Genomic DNA, 9,851 nt, shown 5'->3' with positions numbered 1-9,851 from the left:
ACAAAAATATAAAGATACTATTAGGATATTATACATAAGATAAGCATATATATATATATATATATATATATATATATATATATATATATATATATATATATGTATGTATCTCTTTATACTTTTGATGAATTCAAAATTATAATTTAGTAAAAAAAATTATATTATTTAAATTTTTAATAAACTATAAAATTTGAAAACTAATCATATAAGTATTACAGTAGAAAGGAATGTATGAAAAGAGGGGATAAAGATAATTTTATGATATTTATATTTTTAATTAGTTAAAAAATAAAAGATAAATAAATAACACTCAAGAAAATTATCAATAGTACTAACTACTTGCTAATTCAATAATAAAAATAAAAAAGGATCCAACAATTTATTTGATTAAACAATAAAATATAACGGAAATATATATCTGCACATTATATTAAACAATAAAATATAACTAATATTTATTAAATTAATATGATATATTAGATCATAATTTTATAAGATTAATATTCTATCAAATTATATGCGCATCGCGTGTGTTCTTATACTAGTTTTAAGAAAAGGCCACAGCATGCAACTATTAGTTTTTATTTTTTATTTTTTTGTAGTAATGGTCGGACAAATGGCAAATCAATTGAAATATGGTACTCCCTGCTATGAATTAGTGCAAATGGTTTTTAGATTTGAGAAATCTTCAGATTTAAAGGGTATATTTGAAGTTAAAAGTTAGAAGATAAAAGTTTGTGAAAGTCAGAGCTTTGTATGGACAGTAATCTTGGAAAATTAGTTTATGAAATTTTAAGACCTAGTGAGTGAAAATTAAAATTTCACTTGAAATTCATAGGAAAACTAACATCTGAAGATTTCATTTGACGTTCAAATGTTGAAGTGACAAGAATTTGCAAAATACTCAACTGACGCTACTGAAATACTACTAGAAGTGTTTGTCACAAAAAGGTCCTTAATTTTCTGTTTGTACATTAAATAAACAAAACACGTTCTTTCTAATTGAGCTCAATCAATTATGTCATTCAACGTACGAAATTGGATATTTCGAGTTCGCACTTGAGAATGGAAAATACCTTCTAAGAATTGTTCCTCTTTAATAGATATTAACAATAACAATGTGAATTAAGTTAATCGGACCAGTGATATAATTATAAGAAAAAAGTTGCAGGAAAAAAAAAAAAAGAAGCAATTTCTGAGAAGTCAAAAAGAGTCGTACCCTGTGATTCACTAATTGGACCACCACCAAATTCACCAAGTTGGACCATCTTTTTCATCTCGGCTGAATATTTAAACGGAGTGGAACCTACAGCTACTTGTTTACAAATTTTTTACTGTACTCCTTAAACTTTAAACCATATGCCTTTTATTCCCTAAAATTCACTTAAAATGTTCCAAAAGCCTATTCCTTCACAACTTTATTTACTAAATCATCTTCATAATCATCTTTAGTTTTGTATAACTATTTTACCTTTTGACTATACAAATAAAGTTTGAATACTCATAAATGTAAGAAAAAGGTCCTATAAGAAAGCAAAAAATCAGTCTAATAAAGCATACTCAGTAGGTATAAAAAGTGAAAACGGTAAATAAAACTAGTTCTTTTCGATGATTAAATTTAAAAATATAATTCTTGTAAATGAAATTCAAACAGGCAAGAATTTTCCTTTTAAAAAAAAAACTCAGATACCAATTCTCCTAAGATTGAATCAAAACTTGATTTCTAAAAATTTAAATGCCACCAATGACAATAATTCGGGTCTGTCATAAACAAAAGAAGTTGGAATGAAATAGAAAATTAAAAAAAGACAGAGGTCTAATTCAAAGTTTTAGGTTTAGAGGGTGAGGTGGAAAGTTAAGAGTGGTGCACTTTAACTTTCAAAGATAGTTGACTAAACTTCCTTATTAAAATGCGCCATACGCGCATTGCACCACACTCTCTCCCTCTTAACCTCTTTCGTCTCTTTCTCTCTCTTCTTTCAAATCACACAATGTATATTTTACTGATAGCATTCAACTTATATTAATTTCCGGTTTGGTCCCATATGTTATTACATTTAACACATATACCATTTAATTTATTTAAAAGGTTCAATGATGATATTTGCACTAGAGAATTGATAAAATTGAATTCTTATAGTTTTGTTAAGTTGGCCAGCTTTTGGCCTTACAGACTTCCCAAAAAATATTTCAATTAACTATGTCATGGACTACTGTAAGGAATTGTTCTAAATTACTTAATATATCATCTTAGTGTTTCTGTTAGGTGAAAAATTATTTAGTGATGGGGTATTCATTAATAGTATTTGGTGAAAAAAGTAGAAGAAATAATTGGTTTTAATTGAAATTATTATCAGTACCTAATACAATTATGTTGTTACCCTAAAGATAATACATCTGTTCATAAGAATTACTAGTATCATTTTAGAGACAATCAAGAGTATAGCTTAATGATAAATAAGGTGGAAGGAGAATTAGGAGATTTTAAGTTCATATCTCAGCAAAAACAAATAAATATAAGTAATATATTTTTATCTATCTAAGTTAATATTTACGCTAATGAATTATCAAATAAAATAATCAAATTGCGTGTAAGTTGGGTACGGATGAAACACCTAATGAACTTAGAAAATTTTGTTATAGACTATTTGGCCAAGCCTTTTTTGGGGTCAAAAGTGGTTTTGGCAAAAAATTGAGGTATTTGGCAAAGCTTTTAGAAGGAAAAAAAATGTTTTTGAGGAGAAGCAGAAGTAGATTTTGAAAAGCAGAAAAATATAGTTTCTCTTCAAAAATATTTTTGAGAAAAATACACTTAGAAACAGTTTTCAACAGCAAACACAAATCGATTCTCACTAAAAGTACTTTTTAAAGCACTTTTGGAAAAAATATTTTTTAAAATAATCAGATTTTAGAAGTTTGGCCCAATAGGCTATTAATTTCTAACCTCGTTACTAAAACAAGAAAAAAGGATAATTCTTGACAAGCAAACTAGTAGTATAAAAACTAAAGTGACAATAACCTCAAAATACAAGGACGGATTGTACTAAGAAACAACAAACTTTCCGGGTTCCTAATATATCCCCTTGACCGATGCGTTCTACGCACTTTGCGTATTCAAGTCTCCTTCTCTCTCTTTCACCACAAAACAAAGCAAACAAAACCTACCCTCCTCAAGTACGCTAGCAGTTAAAACTCCGTTGACTAAAATAATACAAATACTACTATCTTTTTCTCTCTAGGTGTAGAGGAATATACACACAAAATCTCAAAAATGGTCTAAATCTTGGAACATTTTCTCACCGGGAAATCTTCGCCGGCCGATATTTAGAAGCTGCTCCGGTGGACTGCCGTGGTAATATGGTAACATTTTCTCAAATGGGTTTTTGAATCTGAGCTCTGTTGTTGCAAAAAGTTGTAATCTTGAAAACCCTCAATTTAAGTTCTTGGGATTTTAATTGAAAAAAAGATGGGGTTTCTATAGTTTATGGGTTTCTCGTGATTTAGCTTTTGTAATCTTCTTTGTTTGGTGAATTGGAATAGTACTGTTTAAGATCTGATGAAGAAATTTCCTTCAGCGGAGTGATTTTTGGTTTGGCTTGTTTAAGCTTGAGTTTCTATTTCCTTTTGCTGGAGATTCAGAATTGACTAAAGCTGAAAGATTTATTCTTTTTGTTGGTGTTGCTTTTGTACCTTTGAAAGATTAGGTTTTAAGGGATTTTCTCTGTTTCCTCTGATGCATTTAGAAGACAGGAGTATGGTTTTGATTAAAGTTGAATGAAACTTTTTGACTTGTAGGAAGTTGGTTTTGTTAGCTCACAATGAAGAGATTGAGGTCTAGTGAAGATCTTGAGTCATGTGGGGAGAAAGGTGTGTTGAAAGATTGGGCAAGAAGGGAGGAGGATCCGAGTTTACATCGCTCATCTTCCCACAGGAGCTTTTATTACAAGTCTGAGAGTGGGAGAAAGGGACTATCTTCGTCGTCGTCTAGGTATGACCGGTTTGAGGATGACCGTGAGAGTCTGAGACCGATAAAGAAGCGGACAGATTATGATGTGGACAGCTATGATAGGCGGAAGAGTTACGATCGGTACAGTCATAGTAATGATAGAGGGGTTCTGAACTCTTCTCCACGGGGTGGATACGGTGGTGATCGGATTCATAGGTCAGAAAGTTTTTCTGGCCCAAGGAGGGAATTCCCTAAGGGGTTTAGATCAGAGAGGGATAGGTCCAGGCGAGAGGGGAGTGTGTCATCATGGCGGAGGTTTGGTGGCGGGAAAGATGGTGATGAAGGCACAAGGAGTGGTGGAGATTCAGCAAGAGGAAGTAGAACAGAATCAGAAGATATTGGGAAGGCAAAGTCACCGCCGGGATGGAGAGATGCAAGATCACCTGCTTGGTCAAAGGACTCTGGTAGCGAGCAATCAAGGAGTGTTGAAGTTAAAAGAAGTGACGCCTTGCCAATGGGCAGTGGTGGACATAGCAGTGAAATGGAAGAAGGGGAACTGGAGCCTGATCTTCCGTCTTCTGCGGCTGAGCCTGCAGCTGAAGATGAAGCTTCCGGTGAGATTAATCCCTCACAGAAGGAGAATGAGAGGCGAGATGATGGGGTGAATTCCTTGTACGAACAGAAGGTTGAGCTCAGTAAAGTAAGTGTTACTGCCGAGCAGTCGGAAGAGACACAGTCGGATAATGTCCGAGACATTTTCAAGGACAGTGATGGCTTGTCTGATAATCAAGGCACTTCAATGGGGCCTAGTGGCATGGGAAATGGAACTGAAACCGTGGTAGATCATGTTGGTGAAAAGAATGAGTCCACCAGGAAAAGCAGTAGTGGGGAAGAAGAAAAGAATATAGATGCCGAGAAGCTACCACCTAAGAAAAGGGAACAAGTGGAGGACAAGAGCAGAGATGTTGAATCTAAGGTAAATCGTATTGATGTTCACGAATTAAATAGGGAAATTGCTGGGGAAGCTGGACCGCCGGGCTCTGTTTCTTCTGTTGCACATGAAGATGTATCACAGAGTGTCCAGGACAAGGGCAAAAGTGTGGCTGTTTCGCCTGGTAATAACACTGTCCCTCCTGCAGATGGTTTGAGGATGGAAAACGAGTCAAGAGGCTTTGTACCTTGTGGAAACTCTGATATGGAAGGACCAAGTACCAGGGGTCTTGAGTTGTTCTTGTCAGGTCCTGTCAAAAAACCTGAGAAAGTAGAGAAATTTAGTAATTCCATGACCAAAGATGAAAAGTTTGGTCTGGAACCACTTGAGCTTTCTCTTAGCTTGCCAAATGTCCTGTTGCCTATTGGTGCACAGAAAGAAGTCCAGCCTCCTGGTTCTCCTAGTCAAGGAAGGAGTTTTCAATCCTTTGCCAGCTCATTTCACACAAATTCTGATGGCTTTACCATGTCTATGTCCTTTTCAGGATCACAACACTTCACTCATAATCCTAGCTGCTCACTGACACATAATTTAGTTGATAATGAGCAATCTGTTAAAAGTCGCCCCCTCTTTCAAGGTGTCGATTGGCAAGCCCTTGCTTCGAATGAGCAGAAGAATAATGACATCCCAGGTTGTCAAGGCATAATATTATCAAATGGAACTGGATTGTATCAGCAGTCTCAAGGAAATTCTAGTGGTCAAGCTGTAGGAGAACATCTCAGAGCTGCACAGGGAGGCTCTAGATTGCCTGTTGGGCTAGACAGACAGCTAAGCACTGTTAAAACATCTCGTCATCCAAATGGAGCTAGATCTCCTACACAGAGTGTTGGGTCTCATGAAACTGGATCAGAATATAATACAGATAAGAAACAATTAACTAGAGCTAAAGATAGTAGCTTTTATAGATTCGGTGGTTCTGATGGCAAAGAGCTCCCATTGGCTGTTGGAACGGACTTTGTTGAATCAGTAATCACCACCATGGTTTCTGAACCAATACATGTGACTGCCAGGAGGTTTAATGAGATCTCAGGGCAACATTTGCTTTGTCTGAAGGAGGCTGTCTGCGACATCATTACAAATCCTGGTAAAAACTGGCAGCTTAGTGCTCTGCAAAAGACACTGCAGAAGAGGTCTGACATGACTTTGGATACACTATTGAAATCCCACAGGAGTCAACTAGAGCTGTTGGTGGCTCTGAAAACTGGTCTCCAAGAATTTCTTCGGCAAAGTTATGATATTTCATCATCTGATTTGGCAGAGATATTTCTCAATTTAAGATGTAGAAATCTGACTTGTCGATCTTCGTTGCCTGTGGATGAATGTGAGTGCAAAGTTTGCTCGCAGAAGGATGGTTTCTGCAGTGCTTGCATGTGTCTTGTGTGTTCCAAGTTTGACTTGGCATCTAATACGTGTAGCTGGGTTGGATGTGATGTATGTCTGCATTGGTGTCACGCTGATTGTGGGCTACGTGAATCTTACATCAGGAATGGACGTAGTGTTTCTGGTGCAAAGGGTAGTGTAGAGATGCAGTTTCATTGTGTTGCATGTAATCATCCATCTGAAATGTTCGGCTTTGTAAAAGAGGTTTTCCAAAACTTTGCTAAGGAATGGACCTCGGAAGCACTTTCCAGGGAGCTTGAATATGTGAAAAGAATTTTTTGCGCCAGCGAGGACGTCAGAGGGAAACGCTTGCATGACCTTGCTAATTATATGCTGTCAAAATTGGCAATTAAGGCTGACCTTCAAGAAGTTCAAAGTCAAATTATGCATTTCTTGCTGACTGGTGAGCTCTTGACCGTTAATCAGGTTTTCTTGATATTCTGCTGAGTGCAAGATGGATTGTCAGCTGGTAACTTTGTTGCTGAAGTCTCTAAGCTTATTATCTCTTTCCATGATAAGATATAAATAGTAGAAACTTGCAAGTTTTTGCCTGAAGCCCTTAACATGATATGTATGCCCCCTCTTTTTCTTTCCTATCTTTCCCACCTCCTTCCTCCGTAATCATCTTCTGTCTTATCCTACCTGAACAGCCCCTTCTGGCCTTGTGCTCTTTTATCATAGTCGGGTTGAGGGTATAAAGTTAGAGAGAGCAAACCTGTTCAACAATAAGTAAGAGAGCAAAATTCAATGTGAGGTTATAAGTTAGGCAGTGGAAACCTTGCTAGTTACAAACTCGTACTCAGTGTAAGTTGAAACTTCTGTTATATGTAGAACTTTAATCCTAATATAATAGAATCTGAGTAAGGAATACCATGCCAAGAAATGTACCCATATATTTTACTTTTTGTCTTGTCTTCCTGGAAGTTAAATGGGTTTCCTTCACTTTTAGAAAATAGTAAAATAGCTATCAAAAGAAGAAACAGTAGAATGGATTTGCTGCAGGTGCATAATGCACTTATCTGAATGGTTTTCATCTGTGAACTTTTATTTAGTGGTATAAATATTTGATATTAGAATTGTATCACCGTCTGTTTTAAGTGACAGTTAACATTTCCAGACATTTCTTTTTTGATCAATACTGTTAACATTTCCTGACATTTCTTACTGTATAACATGTTTCTACAATTACTGTCATTCTATACAGCTTTCAATTTCATAGATTTCTATAACTCAAATTTATTTAACTATTCAAATATTAGAACAGATACTGCAATTACTGATTGAAAAATGGAATCCTCAATTGTTTGTTAACTATAGTGTTCTGATTTTGGTTAAATTGGTATTCTAAGGTTATTTTCTCCTCACTCCATTTACAATTATAACCTTGTCTTCTACATGATTTTTCGTGCGTCAATCAATCAACTGTCTCAATTGGTCGATGATTCATCATATTTAGACTATTTTTAGCTGATGATAAACGTACCAAAACCCTGCCCCTTTATCCAGATTTGGACTGGTTACGCTTTGCCAGTCTCGCACAAGTGGACTAGTATTTGCTTTTCTATTCATGTGACATAATTCCTATGACACTGATTGCTGGTGCCCATATCTACTTTTCTACTAAAGAATAGAAATTGGAAGCTTCACTGTGCTGCTTTCGAGTTGAAAATGTGGAAATATTCTTTTAATAGTTTTTTCACTTGTCTCCCCTCTCCTAACTGTGGACGTCCTTGGGACTGTCTAGTTCTGTCACTTCCAAATCCTAATGCTAATGCTCAATTTGATGCGGATGTTTCATATTAACTGTGAATGCAGAGCCTGATTCGGTCAAATCTGACAATGTTCCAAATATTCAAGGAAAGGAGTTGTCAACAAAGAACCACGAAGGGAACAATGGCGTTGCTCGGCCTAACCAGGGAGCGATGTGGCTGAAATCTGTTGGTTCAGAAAAGGTTCCTCAAGTGGAAAAGCCTACAGCAGGTTTGCCTTCAAGTTTTGATAGCCTCCGGAATGACAAGCAGGCGATGATCTCAAGTTTTCAGCCAAGTATAAAAAAGGTACCAGTATTTGATGAACTAGAGAGCATTGTTAGAATCAAACAGGCTGAAGCCAAAATGTTCCAAGCACGAGCTGATGAAGCTAGGAGAGAGGCTGATGCCCTGAAGCGCATTGCTGTAACAAAGAGTGAAAGAATTGAAGAAGAATACATAGCTCGAATCACAAAACTGCGATTGACCGAGGCTGAGGAGATGCGGAAACAAAAGGTGGAAGAGCTGCAGTCTTTAGAAAGAGCTTATCAGGACTACTTCAATATGAAAATGAGAATGGAAAATAACATCAAAGATCTATTGTTGAAAATGGAAGCTACTAGAAGGAATCTCAATTTGTGATTAATCAGTAGCATCTTGTTTTGGTTTTCTAAAATCAGTGTTTGCAAGGTAGAAACACCTAAATTATATTAACTTGTAGGTGTTCTTTAGTCTAGTTTTCTTTTTCTTCTGCTAACCAGAATCTGTACAGAGACCACCTTATCTCTTTATGTTACAGATGAACTCCAGTCATGGACAGGATGAGAAAGCAGAGAAAGTAGAGATTCAGCACTTGGTTATCTTGTATCCAAATGCATTCTTTTCCCAATAGGGAATGATTGAGAATATCATCGCTGAGGAAGAAACATTTAGTTCCTGGATAGTGTATCTAGGGATTTCTGCTACTACCGTTAGATCTTTTTTTTTAAGTACCTTGATCGTTCTATTGGGTACTTAGTACTTCTTACCGGTGGGTAACTCTATCTCCCATTTGTTCTTGAATGTAGAAACCCTTAGTCACAAATCTTTGATTCTCTACAAAAGCAGAGTAAACTAAGAGCCTGTTTGGACATAAGAAAATTTTTACTTTTTTCCGAAATTAGTGTTTGGCTATAAATTTTTAAATTTTTACTTTAAGATGGATTTTGAAAAATTCCAAAAATCTGTTTTTCAAAATTCAGTTAGATCACTCACAAAACTTCAAAAACAACCCAAAATTATATTTATGTCCAAACACAATTCTAGTTTTCAAATATCATTTTCACTTAATTTTTTCTTCACTTTTTTCCTGAATTTTACAATTCTTATGTCCTAACGCCCACTAAGAATGCAATCTGCACGATTAGGCATCACTGTTCATCAATAAGGAGAAGGTTTTAACCACTCAAGGCAAATCTACTCCTAAACTGTCAAATGGCTTTTATTTCTCAAGCGACGGAAAAAGAGCTTCTATTTTGATTGAAGTAACCTTTTAATGCAATTCTTTTTCTGGTTTTTCTTTCTCGTACTTAATTTTATTTGTAATTCTTAAATTTGAGAGGAAAAGTGGCGTACACTAATTTTGCAGGATTTAGACTATTAGCTCCCTAGTTTATGTAGAAGTTTAACTACATATTCAAAGTCGTGAACAAGACTAACTACAAAATATAATTGCTTTTAACCGGTATTTAACTGCATATTCAAAGTCGTGAACAAGACTAACTACAAAATATAATTGCATTTAACC

At 35.6% G+C, this 9,851-nt stretch overlaps 1 protein-coding gene across 2 annotated transcripts; it reads left to right on the top strand.

The window, feature by feature from the left end:
* The first annotated feature begins 3,108 nt into the window (after positions 1–3,108).
* Positions 3,109–9,001, top strand: LOC107825898 (protein OBERON 4). 2 transcript variants are annotated; one of them, XM_016652814.2, is made up of 3 exons: positions 3,109–3,352; positions 3,796–6,720; positions 8,133–9,001. In XM_016652814.2, exons 2-3 carry the CDS (start codon positions 3,819–3,821, stop codon positions 8,705–8,707), a joined length of 3,477 nt encoding a protein of 1,158 aa, XP_016508300.1. In that variant the 5' UTR covers positions 3,109–3,352; positions 3,796–3,818; the 3' UTR covers positions 8,708–9,001. The 2 variants fall into 2 exon arrangements, with proteins under 2 accessions (XP_016508300.1, XP_016508299.1); XM_016652813.2 differs by having other exon boundaries at positions 3,173–3,360.
* The last annotated feature ends 850 nt before the right edge of the window (positions 9,002–9,851 follow it).

This window comes from Nicotiana tabacum, chromosome 19, assembly GCF_000715075.1.
Source record: "Nicotiana tabacum cultivar K326 chromosome 19, ASM71507v2, whole genome shotgun sequence".
NCBI lineage: Eukaryota > Viridiplantae > Streptophyta > Magnoliopsida > Solanales > Solanaceae > Nicotiana > Nicotiana tabacum.
Note: the sequence above shows the minus strand (reverse complement) of the source record. Positions and strands in the feature narration are given on the sequence as shown.

Coding starts and splice junctions, on each gene's coding strand:
- LOC107825898 (XM_016652814.2), top strand. CDS start 3,819: ATGAAGAGATTGAGGTCTAGTGAAGATCTTGAGTCATGTGGGGAGAAA. Junction 6,721..8,132: donor TATGCATTTCTTGCTGACTG/GTGAGCTCTTGA, acceptor CTGTGAATGCAG/AGCCTGATTCGGTCAAATCT.